At 40.7% G+C, this 23,243-nt stretch overlaps 1 protein-coding gene across 1 annotated transcript in view; it reads right to left on the reverse strand.

Annotated features, from left to right (window-relative positions):
* Positions 1 to 23,243, reverse strand: part of LOC145989748 (lachesin-like) — a 429,934-nt gene that overhangs the window by 154,508 nt on the left and 252,183 nt on the right. The window contains exon 3 of the mRNA XM_083125039.1: positions 9,662 to 9,768. Within this exon, the coding sequence (XP_082981165.1) occupies positions 9,662 to 9,768 (107 nt within the window). The remainder of the gene's footprint in view (positions 1 to 9,661; positions 9,769 to 23,243) is intronic.

Consider the following 23,243-nt stretch of genomic DNA (forward strand, 5'->3'; position numbering starts at 1 on the left):
TGCTAATAGAACTGCTGCTTTTCTTTCATTTGCCACATTCTGGGCGAGACAGAGTTGATCAAAACGCATGAAATAACTCTCGATATCTTCATTTTCTTCAGCAAATTCGCTGAATGTAATGTTGAGAGCCATGTTATCGAAACTTCAAATTACATTAACTGATAGAAATCACTGGCATGTATGAAAGTTACGATGTGTAACTGAAACTTGCATGTAGAAAATTAGCAAACTTAAACGTTACATGTAAGACCGTCTTGTTGATTTGCTATATGAAATCTTACTTGTTATAATCCCGTGCCGATAAAGTCATAAAGTCATCCTGACGATACGATTAGAATCCTTCAAATTGTCTATTCACTGTCCGCAGCGCCAAATTGATAGGGTTCGGAGTGAAGGACATGGTAATGTGGATTAATATACGTTGCACAAGATAAAAACCAGACGGTGAACAATTAACATCTTTAATATAAACTGGACGTTATGTCCGAAACATTCAAATACATTGAATCATGAAATAGCAAGAATATACACAGAATACATCTGCTTATGATTTATCTTCTTCTGGCCGTGAAGACCAAGCCTTGTAGCCATATGCTTAATACCTAGACCGTATCAATGCCAATAGTTATTTTCAGTTTTCAATAAAATGTTTCAGATTTATTTTGAAAATTGTGCTTAGGGTGTCCGTTTGCCCCGTCCTTCCCTACAGTTTACAATAATCCCAACCCAATTGTTTTTCTTTCTAAGCATTATTCTAGAGTTTTGTTTCTTGTTTGCAAGGCAGTTCCTCACCTTTGATCAAATGTTTGTCTCTTAAAAGTCAACTTCCCACCTCCTTTCTTTTATTTGTTGAAACCACCGCCGCATCTTTGATACGGTGTTTGTTTTTCGCTGTTACGGAGACTTCGTACCCGTGCAATTCTGTTAAAGATTTTTCAACCATTTGTTGTTCTGCAACACTGAATTGACCAAATACAGCTTCATACATGTACGTAACACAAGCATATAAAAACAGCTACTTAATGTATTAAAAAACGCTTAGAAATGTTCGGTAAAAAATATATTTTTCAGTTATATTTCAGTTTTATTGGCGTCTGGTGAAACCCCCTAACGGCCACCGATGCAGGATCGTTAGTTACGCCACTGAGCTTGATAGTTTTATAAACTAACTAAATTTAACCTATTGGAGAGTCCCGGGGTTCCCAAACCTTTTCGTTTCACAGCGCCCTTAGTGTTTCAAGATTTTTCCGCTGCGCCCAAGTCAGAATATAGGCCTATGTAACACTTGCAACGCTCTGTGTGGTTAGGTTGCTTACCTTAAGTTAAAAAATAAACACAAATTTGAAATTCAGAAACATTTTCTATGTAAAAAGTACTAAATAAGCACATATTTGGAACAATCATATCATTGATTGAATTTCAGTGTAAATATTGGAACACACTTCGGGAACAACTGTAGTAGTCATTACGTCTTAGCAATTCTTCATTGTTGATGAGAGACAACAAGCCATCTTAGATTATTGAAAATCACTTTACACATAAATTCCCGAGAGTGTAGCAACAGTGTTTATAGTTGTATGGAAATATGATGATTTGTGTTCTTACATATTTTATATCAACCAGCGGAACAATTCGTTGTCATTGCGAGTGCGTTTCCCTCTGTTGGCCAACCGTGAAAGCTTTTCAGGTGAGAAAACGGGGTTCTTTATATCACTCCGCCTGCATTTGGCATCGGTTATCCGCTGCGGCAATTCCACAGAGAACAACATTGATAATCTAATGCGGCGAGCTTTAATAACCGACACCCTTAAGTTTGTCGGATTAAGAAACAGAGGGACCGCGGATTTTGGCGGGCTCAGAGACAAAGGATTTATGGCCCGGCGTATGCAATTGAACAGATCCTCCAGTAAGCCGCCCTAACTCCCCCCTCCCCTCCCCTGCAAACACCAATATTAAGCTCGAAGTACGAAACCATCAAAACCAGGAAATGGTATCTGGGAATGACTACGCGGTCCAGGAGAACAATTATTATGAAGGAAGAGGCTTTATGAGTTCCAGACGCTCTCCGGAGGTACCAGAAGGGTTTTAAGTCCTTCATGTCTTCTCCAGCCCTTAATAGTTCGGTCCTTCGGTCCGTAAGATCCGCTCCGCTTGGAGGTTCGGCCTCCACCGGCAGCTGTGCGTGTAATATATCGTCCGCGCTTTGATTCCCCCTTGTCGGTTACGCTGGATATACGGCGGAGTAATAATACAGAGGCTCGAAGGACGAGGGGAGGGAGTGCGTCGAAGATCCTGCCTTGGAAAGGGGGCCTGCACGACCCCCCCCCTCTCTCACCAACCTCCATAGGAACGTCCTCATTAGTCGAGAACCAATGCATCGTACCCAGAGTGCAATGCGGTGCACCTGCTGCTCTTCCGTTGGCGTCGGTCGCGGAGGAGAAGAGATTTCTTCAAGACACGCTGCTGGTGGACAAATTGAACATTCTACAAGCATTGTATAACATTGCTAGTGGTCAATTCGTTCAGAGTTGACCTCCAGTTGAACTCTGTACCAAACTTCTACTACCGTAAAAACAGTATCCGGATGGCGTTTATCTAAAAATCCGGTTTATGCAAAACGATTTTTAGTAAATGTTTAAAATACACGTAAATATTTATCGGTTGCTACAAACAATACACAAGGGATTACACATGATGTAAGATAGTACAGTCAACGGCAAAGATAACGGTAGGTAAATTGTCCACCGCTAATAATTTTTTATTCTACATTCTGTGTTGTTTTAGGGAATGGAACTATGTTGGTTCGAAGCAGGCATTGTTCTCTGCTTATCGACGTCATCATTTCAATTCATTGTCATCACATCGTGTAATTCAGACCGAATTAAAATGGTGATGGACAATTCGCCTACTGTTTCTTTCGCCGTTGGGTGTACACCCAATATAGGCTACTCGAGTTCATTGCTTATTGTCCCATATCCACTGTATATTTAGATTATCGGAAATTCCGTTGATGTGTTATGGGTATGGTTCCATCAAATTCGGATAAACGAAGCTTTTACACTAGCTTTCGTTTCACACCTTTATTACTACTTATTCTAGACGCAATTCGCTTATTTCTACTGCGTATTCGCAGAGGATGTAATTCAATAGTAATTTTTAGAATGCGTTATTTTCTACTCCTTCATATGTAGGGTGAGACAAAGTTCAGGTTGCATAGGAAGACAAATGCGTAGAAACGTACACATGATTGATATGTAATGGTTCAGTTACGGTATATGTTCAATGGCCTGCTTGAATGCATGCTACAATTCGACGCTTAGAGTTGCGTAAGACGCCTGTCAGTGTGGTGAGGCATATATCACCTATATAACGTGACTTTTGCCTCATCCTGTAGTATAACAGCTATTTTTGGTAAAGATATTTCAAATCAAGTATTCAAAGAATGAAAATAAAGTTAATATTGCGCTGTATATATTACTTGCACACATTTGTTCCCACAATGCAGCTTACTGATGCATAGTAACAAAATAAGGCAGAAACAGTTGGGCAGAAAGTATTGTCAGTTCAGCAACAGTTAGAACATACTGATTACAACATTCTAACACAAACAACGCAGACTTTGTTAATTTACATCACAATGACGTAAGACAGTACTGTGCCAGAACTCTGAAACAAAAGTTAAAAATTGTCCAGAAGTTAACGTTTTCCCAGGTCCGGTGGACATGGGCGAGTGGTGCGTAATTGTATGAGGACCTGAACTTTCGATATTTGGATGAGCTCATTGGACCACACCGGCCATAAACTCTGTAGTCACCGGAAGCGACAAACCACATCGCAACAGACACACGCTGCCACGATTCGTCGTAACTCCAAAAATGCGGTTTTCAGTTTTGTAGAAATAAACCCCTCTGAAAGCTCTATTTGGAGTCAGATCGACATATCTCCACTTCTAATTGTTAGCAGTAAGAATCTCCAATTAACTGTTTCTTTTTAAGAGTAAGACATATTCCTAAGAATAGTTTGTTTTCTCTCTCCTGTAAATTTGATAAATTGGGGTTACGTCCCTCTGGTTCTCACACGACGGATTGTAGGTTGCAAAAGACAGTGGCGATTCCTCCATGTAGGAAGTGAGGAACTTCCTACAGACAGACAGACAGATGGGTGAGGGGCAGTGCATGGGAGGGCGGGGGGATTGCGGAGGGTTGCCCAGTTATACGGTCCGCGAGGAAGGTCCCGTGGGTTCCTCAAGAGTGATGCCAACTCTACCATAATGGTTCTAAACCTAGCAAAATTTGAACTTCGTTGGCACCTAGCACCCTGTGTTTGGCATAATGGAAAATCCAGCATCATCTAAAAAACGGGCGTCCCTGAGAAAAAGAGAAATTGAATTCTAATGAAGATATTTTGAGAAAATATTTATTTTTAAGAAAATTTCCAGATCTTGTTTGTACTTCTCTAGCGGACTTGTTTCAAAGGAGGTATGCCGACCAAGGGAAAAGCTTTTACAGGCTCTGATCCATCCTCTTGTTTTCATCTCTTCTTTATCCTACCCGATTTAACAAGGGATGAACATTTCATAAAAGAAAATCGGTAGAAAGTTGGAGGTCACAAATAAAACAAACGGACGCCGTTACCAGTCATGGAATTTTCTTCAACTTTTTTCAATTACTATGCTAAACCCATTTTTTTTGAATGGTCGAAATTCCTAATGTTGCTTAACTACAATAAATATAATCAATAACGCAGTTCACAATTCCAAAATAGCAAAATAAAATTGAACTTAAAACTACTACAGTCATCAGAAAACGATGATAATAAATTAATAATAATTGTATAATAATAATAATAATAATAATAACCCTTATCATAATTTTATCACATTTAGCGTAATTTATGAGTTGAAACAGCACATTTTCTTATCAGAAGGTTGGTATTGGCAAAGCTGTTCTTAATCCACACATGACAGCCAGGGAAGGCCTGCAGCTAATACAAATCCAATGGCTAATCCAACGTACAGGCGATACATGTCACTGTGTAATTGAACGCATTTTCGAAAACTTTCCTCGGTCTGTTTACCATAACTTCCTCCACCCGAAAAATTCCTCGAGTCGCCACTGGCAAAAGGTAAACATCTACCAGTTCCGTGTCTGATAGCACTTGCAAAGGTGACCGTTTTCCTGTTGGAACAGCTTGGGGATGAGTGCCACCATTCACTGTCCCATTGTAGTTCGATTGGCAGCTCTGCAGGAATCTTTTGAGTAGGTGCATGTGATAAAGCCATACTACTTAGGTGTTGTTTGAAGTTGTGGAACCTCATATTATGATCCATACAGTTAAGACCAACATACTGTTACATGCATAACGTACGAAAACTTACAATATGAGTCCCATTATCTTTTGCGACGGTCCTCCACTGGTGCGGTTTCGCCAAACCAGTCACGTCACAGGAAACCCCAAATTAAAAAAAAAATCCGACATTCGTCTAACTAAATGGTTTCTTGTGAGACCGTCCAGTAACACGAGATACGCAGTTTGAAGTGTCACAGATCTCCACTTTACACAAAAAAAGTTTCACTGAAGAAAATGAACAAGATTTCCCTTTTTATCTTTCCGGCCTAACAGAAGCTTTATTCCAGAGAAATTCTAAGATTACTTTAATTAGAAATTATTCTAAATGTCTTTACTTATTAACGAAAGCTGAGAACATTTTATTGCAACCGGCCTTAGTTGTTTAATATGAAAAACGAGATAAATGTTTACCCTTTCTGCTTATTTATATTAGCGATCAAATGAATGCCCCTCACACACATGCGTCACCGTAGTGAATAAATCTAGTCCACTTTTCCTTGAATCTCAAGAATTAAACAACTTCAAATTCTCCACTCGTAGTCGACAGCAACACATCACTATTTATTTTCAGTTATTGAAATGTACATTGTTCAAGAAACAACCATACACCCCAGTGCACACATAGGACTCCCACTAACACAATTCACAATTAGGACTGTTTCATGCAACACTCTGAGTGATTTGTATGTAATGGTTTATATTTGAACACGTGTGTACCAGAATAAAAGTATTTATTGATAACAAACTTCTTGAACCCAGAATTACAAAAATTATAATACTTTCACTAGTAGCATTGTTGTTAAGATCAATAGTAATATTAGAATGAACAAGCTACGTGATTTCAATGTAAGGAATTTTTTTGATAACAGGTGTATGGCGTCTTGAGAATTATCATAAAGTTCTAAAATGTTTCATGCATAAACAGCATCTTGACCCTTTTGTTACAAAATTAATCTACCTGTTAATGTTGTATGCTGAATTCAGAATATCAACAAGCTCGAGTGTACCAAGAATTACCAGTATTTATTTTAATTATATACCTTGATTTCAACAACACATCGATTGAAACAAGCAAAGATATTTATAAGTATTCTCTACTCGAGCATATACTTGTACACAATCACTAACACTCGGTATAATATTGTTTTCAACTGTACATGGTAATTAATACTTTTCGTCGAATTTTAACCAACAACCAGATTATACATGGATTTTCTTTACAAATGTATAATTATTTTGCAGGTATGACACGTACTGAAATATTTATGCAGTCACGATTACAATAACATGTGTACTTGCAATGTTTTTTTACAAATGAAATTAACAAATGGTTGTCATAAATACAGCAAAAGTACACGGAATATTAGCTTTGCATTTAGGCTTTATGTGCTACTGATCATCAATGTCAAGTCTAAATATCGCCTTTGATACCAAAATTTGGTTAACGAAGGGAGTTTGAATTAATAGTAAATCATCGCAAAAACTTGTTTTCTTATTTCATACTCTCTTCGTGCGGAAAACGAACAACTGATAATGTGTTCTCACTTTCACTGGAACTTCGTGCGAAGAGTTCTGTACTATAAAAATATCACATTTGTGTCGTCAAAACTTACATTAGACACACCTATGCCACTTGGAGTACGTTGCTCGTAACATACACGGCATGTAAAATTTGTATGATACTTCAATACATCAGTACTCGAATATATTGCAAGATGGCGACTTCTGATAACTTCCTTTTAACGAAAGTACATACTTTGCAACTGGGCAATTCTTGTCGATACTCAATTCAGACTATTTGAAATAAATGTATTCTTCTTTCTTTGAAAAACATGCGAACACGGGACGTGTAAGTAACGTCTTCTTTCCTTTTCACTATACAAAGGAAAAAGCTTACCTCATCATGGCAGCAACATTCAGCGAGACGACGATACCTTGCAGCTTGCAATTCTGCAACATCAACTTTGTGTCACAGGCTTCCTCCAGCAGAATCTCATTGCTTTATCTCCTCCCTGAGTAGCTTACGTCGGGCTGAATATAGTATTCACGGCCAGACTCCATAAACTGAGAAAATGTCACCGGTTTTTCCTTCCGGTGACCAAAACAACAACAGCCAGTACGGCTTTCATCTCACGTGATCACTTCTTCCTGCCTTTTCCCTCGCTCTGCGCCATATCACAAAACGTCCACCAGCGGATGTACTCCATTCGGGAAACTCCGCGAACACGATTACATAAAATAACGCAGTTATTACCTAATAACTATTAAACTTACGTACGTACAGATGGGGGACAAAATAATACGAACACCTGTGAAAAAGTATTCCACATTTCACACCGGTAGTACAGCAGCACCACCTGGCACTGAAGCCTGCCACCTAGTGGCCGTGAAGGGGAAGGTATTAGCCTGTCAACAGCAGTCATTGGTGGTGCATTCGTCTTTCATACACTCTCAAGAGACGCTGCAATGTCAGACCTGACAGAGTTCCAAAGAGGCACGATTGTTGGAACACGTTCAGCTGGAGCCACGGTGACGGAAACTGCAAACCATGTGGGGTGTGCAAAGAGCACAGTATCAGCCGTTATGACAGCATACACAACACAAGGTAAGATGGCATCTTCAAAGCACAGCAGTGGACGAAAGACAAAGTTTGCTGTTCGGGATAGGAGGGTGTTGAGGCGCATGGTGGTCCGAAAGCACAAGTAATCGTTATCCGAGATAACATCTGAAATGAACAGGCATCTCCAGGATCCCATTTCAACCAAAACTGTCAAAAGGGAACTTCATGCTGCAAACATTCATGGCAGAGTTGCAATTTGTAAGCTGTTGGTGACATCACACAATGCTGTCAAGCGACACCAATAGTGCAGAGCACACAGATGTTGGTCCCCACAGCAGTGACAACAAGTCATCTGGTCTGATGAATCAACATTCACATTATTTCAGACCACCGGGCACGTTTATGTGTGGAGAACGCCCCGAGATGTGTTTCATCCTGACTGCCGTTTGCCAACTGTGAAGCATGGAGGTGGGTCCATTATGGTATGGGGTGCAATATCTTGACACGGTGTGGAATCACTTGTTTTTCTGCATGGGAAGATGAACGCCAATCACTATCTGAGCATTCTGGGGGATCATCTCCATCCTTTTGTCCAGACTTTATTTTCTGGGGAGCAGCCGCTTTTTCAAGACGACAACGCTCCTATCCACACTGCTGGGTCTGTCCAAACATGGTTCGAAGAACATGAAGATGAAGTAGCACATCTTGAATGGCCCCCACAGTCTCCTGACTTGAACATTATAGAACATTTGTGGGGATATTTGGAGTCCAAACTGCATGGTCGAAGTCCGCCTCCAGCCACACTATCGGAATTGGAGACTGCTCTGGAGGAAGAATGGCTCCATATTCCCTTTAACATTGTGCATGATCTTTATGCGTCCATCCACGTCGCATACAAAGTGTACTTCAGTCAGAGGGTGGTCCAACCCCATATTAATAAAGATTTTCTCTAATTTCACAGGTGTTCGTATTATTTTGTCCCCCATCTGTACATCCTTTGTACATGTTATCAAATACATCTAAAGACACTCTACATCAATTTACATTCTCTCATAAATAACTTCCAAAATTAAAGCAATAGATTCAACACCACCTAGCGTGAAGTTTACAAAGTATAGTAACCAAGTTCACACTGTTCTGTACACAAACGACATCTGTCCACATTAGGACGAACTAAATGCAAACATAATGACTCGTCATAATACCCATGGGTAAATTAACAGGAAATGAACTATTTCTTAGAAGTCACGTGGTTTTGGTTAGATAGACTTCATTTTCACAATGGAATGAGTATAGAATACTTTAGTACTGCATTTCTTCCCACAAGAGAAGAAAACCAGTTTTAGGTGTGACGACAGTTAGCAGTAGACGCTTTGGCAGTGGATGATAGCACCTTAGTGTTCCGCCCAATCTACCACACCGACATGATGGACCTCGTTGTCTGTTTATTCATCGACATCATCAATAGTTTCTGGAGGAAAGGATCACCGGTCAGTTCATCTACATCAAAGACATCAATGTTAATATTAAACTAATATATCTTGTCGCATTCTCGCCCAGGTTGCCAGCAATAGGGTATGCTCACAAGGGTTAGATACCCAGTAAGCAACTAGTAGTTTCCGATATATTGAAAGAAGTACCCTTAATTTTATTCCAATACATCTGCAGGGAAATACAGTGAAAAATAACAACGTTGGCAGTTTTCTCTGCATTCAGAGAATTAAAGAATATACCATTTTTAACGCTACTCACCCTGTAGCCTCCCAGGTGCCGCACGACGCAGGTGAACGTGGCGTCCCTTCCTACTGCAACCGTAAGGTTCGCTATCGGTTCGGCGAAATCGGGTTGAAAGGCCACGCCTGGAAGGAAAGAATTTCAGTTGCATTAGTCTTGTCAGGAATATTTTTATATTTTGAATATATATTTTGAACTTCTATGTGCTAGCCGTTGGCTGTACACACTACATGTTAATTCACATTGGTTATTCTTTTGACAAATGTTTGAAAATGATGATGACGATGAGTTGTCTGCCCGAAGGCAGGTCTTTTGACCGGAAGGTCGCTGGGTAAGATGAACCCATGGTGGTTAGGCATTGCCTTCCATGGGATGAGGATGAAATGGACATTTACAAACAACCATGCACGACCGGGATTCGAACCCGGGACCCCTAGCGTCGCAGCGCGATGTGCTAACTACTCGGCCATGGGGTTCGGTTGTTTGAAAATATGAAACAAAAACAAACAAACATATATACATATATTGCACAATGCTGGTTCCACAGTCCACGTATTATAAGCTAAGGTTACTTTGTGCGGTTTCTTCCCTCTTATCGGTATCCGCTATCGCCTTTCCTCGTCGTTCTCTCACTTCCCACAAATATCTCCCCACTCGTTGCACTATATCACTTATGATTCCTCTTCTATCTTCTACCACTTCCATTATTTCCCTCCCTGTTACGTTCTTAGACCACTTGTCTCGCAAATCACGCGTAGAGGGGCAGGCAGATATCAGATGCTCGTCCGTCTCTCCCTCCCCGCACGAAGAGCATATCGTTTCACCTGCTTCATTCTTCATTTTTACTTGTTTCCAATCCCCCAGTCTGAACCATGTTAACCCTCCTCTTTCTTTTTTGCCTACTAAATTTATGTATCTTGCTTTGCCCCATTCCCTTGATTTCAGTTGGTTCCTTAGTCAAGTCTTCGTCTGGCAGTCGGCTAGTATTTCTTGTCTGTATATGTCCAGCAGTCTCTTTCTCTGATTTGGTTTTCTACTGATGTATCTACCCTACCTCCCGTTTCCCACACCCACCCCATCCCAATAGAGTACAACATGTTCTTTATATTCCTCGCCCAGTTCCGTGTATTTTCTTCTCTTACTTGCATTATCATACAATGACCCTTCAGTGTCCTGTTACCCTCCCTTGCCAGCTGAAGTCAATACTTTAAAGCTCTCATCCGAGCTTGTACTGTCTCTCTGTTTAGACCTAGTTCTTTAAGTACTCCCCAATTGGCAGTGCTTCTACTTACACACATCACTTTTTTTATAGAATTCTGTTTGGATAGATATGGTCAAAAAAGAGAGAAATAAGAACAATTGAAAATCACTCTGAAATGTTATAAAAGTGTAGTTAGACGTTTGGTGCAAGTCAGCCATGATCTTTGAAAACTGCCATGATACTCAAAATTGTGGAAAGTTACATCCGCTTAGAATTCCATCTAAAATATTCGAGCGAATATTCTTGTAGTTATCTCTCGCTCTTATCTAGATGCTGTGATGAAAATAGACGAGGTGTCACAAAACTATCACAAATATCTAGAGAACAGCAAATGCAAACTACATGAAGATTCAGATGAATGCTCTAAAAGGAATTCTAAACAACGACATTTTTAAGAATTTAGAATATCGTTGCGGTTTTTAAAAGCTATCAAAGATTTCGGAGGTTTAGGTTTAGGAGAATGTAAGGAAAAATAATTAGATCAACCAAGAATTTTGGCGGAGTGCGAATTTCAAAATATATAGTTGATAGATTTTATTTAAGTACGCCACTCTTCTGCCACTTTTGGATAATCACGACTGTGAGGATTACATGAGATGGATGAAGGTATACACACTAAAGCCCGGATTTATAGGTCTAAAATGCCTAAGCAGGGAGATTAGGCACGATAATATGCAATAAAATACATATACATATATATATATATATATATATATATATATATATATATATATATATACACACACACACACGAATAACTTTTTCTATGAACTTTTTTTCTTGTTTTTGTTTGAGGAACCAGCCTGAAAGTTTGTAAAAGTATTTTTGAAACACCCTGTGTGTGCGGGTGTGTGTGTGTGTGTGTGTGTGTGTATCACACATTCCACCTCTCTTGAAGCATTTTAGGCACTTGTAGGGACTAAGAGTCAATATAGGCTATTGTAGGCACAGTTAAATTTACATACAATGATCTTTGTACTATGGTTCGAACTTTCATCCTGAAAACACACGAGACGGTTCCCAGGGACAGAACAGAATGGTCACAGAGTTCAAAATCTGAGCTCTAATAATAACAAACACGCATAGACAGCAGGGGTGCCTACAAGGGGGGTGGGGATTATGGCGCAGACTACGCCATCGAAATTTATGTTTTTTTTCTTAATATAATATAAAATACAACATTTATATATTATTTCCAAAATAAATGTAAAGACGTTTACAACGTAGGTACACCATATTTAATCCATTAGATGAAGACAATGAAGTATTTAGAGGTAGCGATGATGCCCACAGGTGGGTTTGTGGACTCATGTTATGTCCAAGCAACTTATTTTTTTTTGGGGGGGGGCAGTTTTTGTGATGGAAATTTGATGTGAAACAGTACAGCATTTGACACAAGTTGAACTACGTTATTAACTCTCCAGTGCTGTTACATAAATAGCAAATTCTAGACTGCCAAGGAAATTGTAACGGGTAATATTATTATTAAGGAAGTGGGGATATCCAACTCTTACACATTGGGTCTTAAATCGACACGTGGATTCTGGTGGGGGATTGAGGATTAAACGTTGGGGGAGGGGGCAATATCCGACTATTGAATATCAGTGTTAAATCTTAGATTATCGTGGGAATATTAGTTAGGTGGGGGTTGAACATTAAATTTGTGTGGGGGTATCCAACTCTTGTGATTTAATATTACGTCTGAGATTGTAGCGGAAAATGTGGTTTGGAGATTTTTCTCTTTTGTAGGGAGTTGAAGCATTGAATATTAAATTTGAGGCGAGGAGATATAATAAAGTATAAAATCTTAGATTGTCAAGTGATTTATTTAAGTTCATAACTTCTTCTTTCAAATCTCGGATCAGTTTGTAAATATCGTCGAGAGTTGGCAAGTCTGTCTGCACAGTTTCTAGGTGTTGACTTCCTCTTCTTTTTTTGCTACAAGGTTTACAACGCCATGTTTGCCCTGTAGATTTCATGTATTCGACATCAGTTTCTTTTAATTGAGCGCATTTTAAGTGACATAATTTCACACAGTCAATACATTGAAATTTCACTTCCTGTCTTGACACAGCTTTAGTATATATTCGACACAGGAACTCATTGCGATATCTCGAACGACTAGTGACTTTGCTCCACATAAATCTTTTTTGCGACTGGCAATACTGTTTGTTTACATTGCAACGTCCACCCACGCAGTGCTCAGCACCACGGCGCAGGAGAACTGGTACTGGCTGCGTTCAACACGCTAAACACTGCAGTTGGGTGGTCGGCAAAAGTTTACCCATATGTGCTAACTGATTCAGTCGTAGTACAAAGACTCAGAAATATCTCAGGGCTTGCTGGGTGTAAAGAAAGACTAAACCAGGTTTATATATATGTAACAGTTTATTATAATCGTATCACAAGGATGTCCGTTAGCACACTTACTCACGTGTCTTTACCTTTACCCTTACCACTCACGTGCATTTACCTGTACCACCTTTATACTCGAAAAGATAAGGGGGGGAGCAAGGAACATCCAATTCATTCCTCACAGTGAGGCGCCAATGGGGCGTATGCTGACCTAATTTTATTTAGGGCCTGGTCGCCGCAGTCGTCACGGGTTCCCCTGAAAGAGAGTAGGTTGTCTGGAAACCCCAACGCCACACTACCCTGGCGGGGTGCCGCAGGTTGATAGGGGAAGGTAACCTCTCGCAGCAAGCGGAGCGGGTCCTCTCACTCTAAAGTGGAGTTGTTCTCTCTCGCCAAAAAGCGGAGTGGGGTATCTCTCACTCGAAAGTGGAGTGGGTTCTCTCACTCTAAAGTGGAGTTGTTCTCTCTCGCCAAAAAGCGGAGTGTGGTATCTCTCACTCGAAAGTGGAGTGGGTTCTCTTGCCAAAGGCAGAGTTCAACCTCTCTCGCTGGAAGGCGGAGTGCGGCTTCTCTCGCCCGCAGGCGGAGGACAACTTCTCTTGGGTGCTTGGTCTCTCGCAAGAGCGGAGTGCACCTTCCTTCCTTCCTTCTTTAGGATTCTTGGACTCTCGCAAGAGCGGAGTGATCCTTCTTCCAGGTCAGTTGGTAGGAGAGATCTTATCGGGAGCCGACCAGAAAGCCAACTGAATTCCGGGCCTCGCTGCGCTGGCTTTATACTCGCGGTGGCGCATGGGTGGTGAAAATAGTAACTACAAGTACGCGTTGCTAACTCATTTTTTTACATATTGCAACCTTCGTACTGAGAATCATCCAAGAAGTAACATTAAGAAAACACTAGTGGGAAAATCACTAGTTGCACGTGTCAATATAAACTAAAGCTGTGTGCATTCAGACAATACAATTAATAATGAGCCTCGTAGGACTCTGCAATCCTAAACATAGAGTTGAACAGTGTAAATGACAATAAATGATAACATTTACCAAATACAACGACCACGCAAGGTCTAATAATGAGCGAAGTTAATAAACGTAGAGGTGGACCCGTTAACATTTACAGAATACAGCGACCACGCAGGGTCAAATAATAATAAGCGAAACTAATAACCGTAGAGGTGGATCCGTTAACACATTTAAACATTTAGCATGCATTCTTTATCCATCCTTCTTAACAAAATATAATATTGCGACCGCGCAGGGTCGTTAAATGTGGCGTCCACGCAGGGTCGTTACAACATTCTGCGTATCTTACAGCAAGGCAAATATTAACTGAATTGCTGGCTTAACTGATCATTATAATGAATAATTTATATTCAGTGTGCATTAGTAATACTTACAGTTCTCCTTGTGTTACTTTTGTTGCCATCACTCACTTCAAACTAGAAAAATTTACACAAAATATCGGAGCATCAAAGCCACTTCACTTCACTCGTCCATCGCCACAGACTACTACCCATGAAGGGACATTCCACAGTGTAACGAATCCTACTTTAAACTCTATGTCCAGTCGCAATTAGCCTGTCTGAGCATAAAGTAAACTTAAAAACAAATATTTTGAAATAAATGTTATTTAATGGGATTTCTGAAATAGATAGATTTTTTTCCGGATTACCTATCTCCGCTGCTCGCCTTACGTTATACGAAAGCTGGAGTTTGATGGGTTTTCTAACTCCATTATATGAAAATCGTAGTAAATGACTAGAAATAGTAACAGCAGATTTTGCGTGGGCGTATGAAATAAATAGTTAATAGCGAACCAAAGTGAAGGAAGAACTGGCTGAGATGACATTGTTGCCTGTCATTTCGGGATAAAGTCCCAGAAGACACATCCTTTATGCTCATCGTGACGAAACAGATGGGCCGCGTATTCAAACCTGCCATTCGGAATCGATTGCTGCCATTACGGGTGATGTATGACGTTTTTGCATCTGTCCCGCTGTAACAAAGGCTGACACCGAAAAGGGGGAGTGGGCGGAGGGAAGGGGGGTATTAGGGGCTAAGCGAGAGGACGTGATGACACGAACTGGGCCTGTTTGTTAGCTGTTGATGGAGATTGGGTCACCCAGATCCTGATTTGGAAATTTCGATTTTTCAATGCCTCGCAGCATCCCACAGGATCAGAGTGAAGCCTACTGTTGGTCACAATCCAGTCCAGGTATTTAGTCCCTAGTACTCACGGTCACAGTATGTGCATTCGTCATTAACTCTTACTATGTAAGGAATGTGTGTTCTCGTAGCATACATTGTCAATATCTTGTTAAGAGTGCGCGTGTCCTGCAGTCACACCCAGGAGTCTCTAGAGGGAGCGAACGAAATCAAGTATCTGCGCAACTAGTAACTCAAGAAGGCTCGACCAATGAACGCGTGAGAGGGGAAGTGAGTGCATGGAGGGATAAACGCTGCTGTAGGTACCAGTCATTTGCAGCAATGTGCACTGTTTGCTGTGCCCACTAGCTTTCTCCCCTTCTTTACCGTTGTGCGTCGCCTTGCTCCAGAGATTCCTGGGGAAAAATGTAGATGTGAAATAGGGTAAGAAACCTCTTGCTTAAAATTTTATCGGTAGATTCCACTAATTTCGCATGAGAGCCGGCATTAACATACACTCATTCCCAGGAATCTTTGCAGCAAACGAATGAAATCAAGTAATGAATCGAGTTGGCTCGACCAATGAACGTATGAGAGGAAAAGTGGATGCATGGAAGGGAAAACGCGGCATCTGCTACCAGTCGTTTGCAGCAATGTGCACTGTTTGCTCCTCCGTTCGCTTTCTCCCCTTCTATGGGCGGCACATTCAAGAGGCAGAGTATAGATGAATGTAGACAACAGTCCATCAACTTGCAACCGGTCTACTGTGGCTACCATAGAATGCTGGAAGACCAGAGGTTCAGGACATGGCTCGAAATGGAAATTTTCACGAAACGGACGAGATTACCGACTAGTGAAATGCTGCGGTGTATTACAATTAATACTATAATAGTTGATATTAATATATTCACACAAGCATCAAATAATATGAAATACGTACAGTGGACACAAGTCTTCTGGAATTTCCTTCCCTTTTTAAAATTTAAACAGGCGGAAGTCGTAAATGGTTATCAGTAGTGGCAGTTGCCCCCTCCTCCTCCCCACCTTTTGCCCCCCACACTATGACCTCTGAATGCTGCCTTGTCTACCAAGAGAAAGTAAACTTTCCTTGGACCCTCCAGCTTTGACACACAATAACCCACTGGTAATCAGTTCATCCAACTGAAGAAATATATCTACCCATGTTATACCGTTACGTTAACCAGGAAAAATATATAATACTGGCTGATTACCCGGCGTTGCCCGGGTATCTATTTATCCCAATCTTGTATTAGACAGGAAAAATAGTGAATTCTAACTATAGTGTAAAATGTAACTAATTTTAAATGTGACCGTGAATGTCACCAATTAGCTTAGCGACTCCGAAAACTATGGATTCGACACTAATATCGGTCGTTCTCGCAACACAGCCTGAATGTTAGACAACCCTAGGAACACTATCGTTGTGCGGGATTGCATAGAGTCACGGATGTCTGTTTGTGCGGAATTTAATATCGGTCGTTTCGGATTATTTTTATATGTCACCCTTTCCAACCCCATCCCTAGGGGTGCCAGGGTGTCTTACCCCAAAAGTATTATTTCCAGATTGCAAGTGATACGTGTACCAAGTTTGGTTAAAATTGCTCCAGGTGTTCGAGAGTTATGCCGGAACAAACAAATATACACACCCACATGTCCATTTTTATATTTATATATAGAAAAATAAATGTACGATAGAAAAAGAATGATCGTAGAAAGAGAACCCGAATTAAGTAAATATTTTGTACAGGAGGTTGCCTCTGTCAGAACAATTGAATTCGCAAGACATGCCAAAAAGTAATAAAAAACAAAACCCCAAACTAGGACCACAAGGCACAAAATGATGAAGGCAACATAGACGCCATCACACTCTATTAGATTCGTTTGCGTTAGCAACGCAATTCCACGCTGAGAGGAATCTTTTTAGAATGATGTAATATGTACTATTAATGGCCTCCCAAATGGCGCGGTGTAATGAAGGAGTTCCGGGTTCGATACCCAGTGGGAGGAACATAGTGGTTTGGATCCCACTTCAAACTGTAGGTCCACTCCCGATTAGCCTTACTGTGCATAAAGTGGACTTCAAACAACAACTCAATCAATATTTACTATTAAAGAGTATTAACAATTTAGTTCACACTAGAAAGGAGAAACGTAGTGAAATATATTAAAACATTATGAACCGTAACGGCCCCTTGCCATTTCTGATCAGACGGAATGGGAAAGTTACAAATTTTTCACCGGTCCGGTCTATTTCGAGCCCTGAATCAAGGTTCAAATCCTAGTTATCGCAAGGATATTTGTGGCTCATCCATTCTATCAAATTCATAATTCACGCTTATTATCGCAACGAACATCCTTAAACTTTCTTGAAAGGAAAAACAGTTGAAAGCATTTCGTAGTCCGACAAGTCTGCATTTAGCGGACTGAAAACGCCTCTAATATTTCTCCACAGGGCAAATACTACTTCCACTCATTTGTAAATCTAATGCCTCAGTACATAACCGCAGCTATAATCAGTTTACAGATGAATTAAAATTCATTATCCCATCATTAAGAGCATGTCTGTTTATTCTTCCGTCCAGTTTTTTTCTCCCTCCTTCATTTAATTAAAAGCTCGATAATACATGGGCGGTTCCAGTGTTTTTGCGGTTCTCCTCCCTGCTTTTACTCTCTCCGGTTCCTTTTCTTCGTTTTTCTTTTGTTATCCTCTTCGGCCGCCATGCACTCTCTTATGTAGATGTCGCTGGTGGTACGAACGACGTCAGCGCCAGTCCTTTGCAGTGGTCTGCATGCCAATTAGTACGCGCCAACGGGCCAGAACTGAGCTGGGAAGGTGGAGAGAAAGAGGAGGGAGGGGACATTTCCAGCCGGCGGAGCAGCGGGAGGGGAAGAGGGGGGCATTTGCCGAGTTTCTTCTTTCAGATAAAGAAAGAGGAAACATTTGCTTAACTGCTACGAATGTTCCCAAATCTCCGCTGGTGGAAAAAAAAGGGAGAAGTGGGGATGAGGGGCACTGCTTTATGTCAAGGAAAATTTTGGTAAGGAAAGGAGCTAAAAAAAGAGAAGGTTGGAACTGAAAGTCACTTACGGGTTCTTCCGGAGAATCCAGGCTGTAGAAAGGGAGGGAGGGGGCGGGGGCAAGGGAGAAAGAAATTAGAATCTTCTGAGAGAGGACTTCTGTCAGAGACTCGAACCCAAGTGGAAAGTGAGAGATCGTCAACTAATAAACTACTCAAGCGCCTCTGTTTCAATGTTTCGCCGTTCATCACCTGTTAATATCCGTAGCGGTAACTGTAGTGTGCTGCAAAGTCAGAGGTTCGATGTTCGAATCCTGGATGTGTTCATTCCATGATGTGTTTCATCATCGCTATGATTGGAAATGACCTACATGAAATACAAAGTGACTTATTGCCGAAGGAAGAAATACGAATACATGCATTTTAGTATTTAAGAAATAAAGATTGATTTGGTATATTTAACTTCGCTTTTCTTGTGGCTAATCGCGAAGATGAAGAAGAACACCAATAACCAGGACGGTTTTCGAATCCGATACCCCTGGCCTCGTAGCGCACTATGCTAACCAGTCCGCAACGAAAGTCGGTGCATATCATAGGCGCCGACTCCATGGGGCTTGGGGAGGCTCGACCCCCCCCCCCCAATGTTAACGATGTGGGGGCAGAGCCCCCCAAATAATTTTGCTTAAGAGGATCTAATGTATTATGATTACTTCTCTTGTAAAGTTTACTCTGAATTGTGCCACATGAATTTAACTTTAAATACGCATTTGAAATGTTCTTGACCATCAACTTTGGGGGGCTGAGACCGCTAAACCATCAACTTTGGGGGGGCTATGACCAGAGACAGCAAAACACATGGCTTATTACTATATACTAAGTATGTAATTATGAGTATTGTTAAAATTTATACTAAAAAGAGTTTCAAAGACGATGTGCATGAACTAGGGTAGTGTATGGGACGTTCGGGCTACAGATGGCTCTAACATGACTTTCAGAACGAGATCATTGATATATTAGCGAGATCTGTTTTGCGCTCCGTGGTAGCAGATATTAAAAGTCCGGAATATTTTGCTATTATGGTTGACGAAACTTGTGACATATCCATCCGTGGACAATTAATATTCTGCATTAGAACTGTGAATAAAAATTTTGATATTTTTGAGAAATTCGTGGGTTTTTATGTGATTCCAAACTCTGAGGCCAAAACTTAAAAAAGGGAGAGAGTGAGTCATTCATTAATTTATTTCAGTGATCAGAACCCCCCCCCCCCCCAATAATTTTGACAAGTCGGCGCCCCTGGTGCATATTATTTAACAAATAGCATTGCACAGCCAACTGTCGTGTGCTACTCACTCACAATCTGTTTCTATCACGTGTTCGCTCTTTTAACAATTTATAATAATAGCATTACACAACTTCTCTTCAATGTAGTTAACCTGGAAACTATTTCTGCAAACTAACAAGGTTACGGAGTCTTGACTTGGCCAGGATAATCCTCCGTTGTTCTGTGTTTTATTCTAACGTGCGATGCCTGCCGCTCTACATAAACGGATTTCTGTAACCCTGGGAGGTACGCATGGGCGTAACTTCGGACCCAATTTTGAGGGGACAGAATCAGACTGAGCCAAATGTTGAGGGGGCAGAATTAGACTTGGAATAATTTTGAGGCAGAATCAGACTTGGGCCTAATTTTGAAGAGGCAGAATCAGACTTGGCCTAATTTTGAGGCAGAATCAGACTTGGACCTAATTGTGAGGGGACAGAATCAAAGTTGGGCCAAATGTGAGGGGGCAGAATTAGACTTGGCCTAATTTTGAGGCAGAATCAGACTTGGGCCTAATTTTGAAGAGGCAGAATCAGACTTGGCTTAATTTTGAGGCAGAATCAGACTTGGACCTAATTCTGAGGGGACAGAATCAAAGTTGGGCCTAATTTTGAGGGGGCAGAATCAAAGTTGGGCCTAATTTTGAGGGGGCAGAATCAAAGTTGGGCCTAATTTTGAAGAGGCAGAATCAAAGTTGGGCCTAATTTTAAGGAGGCAGAATCAAAGTTGGGCCTAATTTTGAAGAGGCAGAATCAAAGTTGGGCCTAATTTTGAGGGGGCAGAATCAGACTTGGCCTAATTTTGAGGCAGAATCAGACTTGGACCTAATTTTGAGGGGACAGAATCAAAGTTGGGCCTAATTTTGAGGAGGCAGAATCAATGTTGGGCCTAATTTTGAAGAGGCAGAATCAAAGTTGGGCCTAATTTTGAAGAGGCAGGATCAAAGTTGGGCCTAATTTTGAGGAGGCAGAATCAAAGTTGGGCCTAATTTTGAGGGGGCAGAATCAGACTTGGGGCCTAATTTTGATGCTGTAGAATCAAACCTAAGGGTTAAATTTGGGGGAAGAGACTCGAAAAGTTTTCCATCCTATAAAAACAGCGTCCAGGATTATTTACTAAATAACTGTGACGTTTGCATAATCACAAATATTACTCTTTATCACTTTGTTCCTTAGGTCCCCTAACTTGTAAATTTGAATAAACCTGATTTTTGTTGGGGGATGGCAAGTGTCCCCCTTACCCCCACCAAGTTACGCATATGGAAGTACGTCACTAATACTTTTGCATAAATTTTTATCGTCTTATTAGGGCAGCCGATACCACTTGGATCCGCGTAAGTGCAGATACTATTTATCAATTCCCACTTGAAAATTGCAACAATTCAAAACAGTTTCGATTATTTATAAATGTTAATGTAGTGTAAGTTTTCTATTGTGATTTTTACCATATCAATCTGCCAGATTGTTTCTTAAAATATTGAAAAATCTCACACGAGATAATTAGTTAATCACAAAGCTAATTTCTCCACATAATGTTGTTGCAAAAATAATTAAAATTATGCATTCTTGCAGAATTTACAGGTAATTAAACCCGCGAAAATGTCGCTCTGAAGTTTTGCGAACCCCAGCGAAAATACCCGGACTTGCGAAAATATTGCCAGGAATCGTTGCTTAAATTGCAATCCATACGTTTGAATATCGATACCAGTGGTTTCAGATCTGTTCGAAATTTTATTATTAAAATAATTTTAAAACTGATTTATTTTTTGTCCCAGTATCATTGTTCGCTGCTGACTCACAAGATTCGACATGAAATTATTACTGTTTCAAGAGAATGGAAGATGTTACGTAAGTATATGAAACGACGTTAAACAAAAATAATAGGAAGATTCGATGTAGGGCGATATTGAACGTGGTTTTCCTGTCACTCTATTCGCGAGGAATAGATGCAAGTTTTGAACAACAACAAGAGAACCCCGATACCGAAATCTTGTGTAGCTCTATCAAGGATTGACCATTCGACACCCTAGGCTAGAGAGCCATTCCAATTGACAGGAAGGAGAAGTACTGTATCAATTGAATGTACACTACTGAGAAACTTTTCGCGGATAATTCGTGTGAATGTGTGTGTGATGGGGTAAGTAAATAATCATTCATTCTTTCTTAGATATGGTACAGTGACGGATAAACTCCGAAATAGAGTCGGCTTTGTAAAAATCTAGACAATAATGAGACGAGACCTTGCGAGACGAAACCGAGAACAAACTAGACCGAGACTTGGTGTCCGAGATTTCGGTCTTGTTCGAGACTTGGGCAGGGTATTTGAAAATTTTGCGTGTAACAAAATTTATTTTACTGGACGGCCTTCAGGCATTCCAAGCGGATTTATCTACCTATAGATAAATAATATATTGTGCTTCTTGAATCCATTAATGACAAATTGCTAATCTGTGCTGCGTGGTAGTATTTACTCATGATAAAATTATGTTTTTCTAGAGTTCTCGAACAGAAGAAAAGTAAAGTGCTCCCCTGTGCTTTGCACCACGTCATATAGGGGATGTGGGGTTAGGGCCCTACACTTTCTTGATCACGGCCGACGGAGGGGGTGATGTGATCAGCACCATGCCCCTAACCGCCTTTACCCCAACAGAATTTCCTTCCAGGTACCCATTTTATACTACGCTGGGTGGGCGCCTGAGCCACTTGAACAGAAAAAAGTTTATCAAGAAAAGTTGTTTTGCCTTAATAATTGCTTTTATATGCTGTGGAAGTTTGTGCGACGACATACTATATAGATAGGTGGTTATTTCACTCAAGGCGAGACCAAGACGGATATTATTAAATTGGGACGAGAACGAGACAGGCACTTATAACTGGAGACGAGTCCGAGACACCCATTAGATACAACCGCTACTCATACTTACCGACAGCATTTCCTAACGGCTGTTACTTTCTTAAACTCCACTCTCACACACATATTTAGACGATTTTACTTACAACTGTAAATTAGGCCTTATAGACCTGACCTCACAGAAGAATATAAAAACTAATATATATTTGCCACTGCAAGAAAATACCCTTGCAGGATATGGAAATTTTGATGACGATAATTATCCTGGTTACAGGGTGGGGACTAGATCATGTCCGAGGTATGATGCGAGTAATCCCAGGTGGTTCGGACAGAGGACGCCACTCGACAAAACGAACCCCCTCACCCACAAAGTAATCTCTTTAGGGTGTCATTTTTCCTGTCGCGGCTTAAAACATGAAATAAGAGTGTTCATCACCGTAAATGGGAACAGAGTAATTTCTATCCCTGATCCATGTGTCATACGCCGAAGAACGCTTTTGATGGATGTCTTCGGGCGTAGACGCACAATCCCACGCACATTAGGGTGCGTTTAGGGAGAGGAAAAAAAAGGTATTCGAAAATTCTACCCCTCCGGAAAAAAAATCGATCACTTTTTTTCCACGGTGCTCC

This window comes from Lepisma saccharinum, chromosome 1, assembly GCF_977018435.1.
Source record: "Lepisma saccharinum chromosome 1, izLepSacc3.1, whole genome shotgun sequence".
NCBI classification, from domain to species: domain Eukaryota; kingdom Metazoa; phylum Arthropoda; class Insecta; order Zygentoma; family Lepismatidae; genus Lepisma; species Lepisma saccharinum.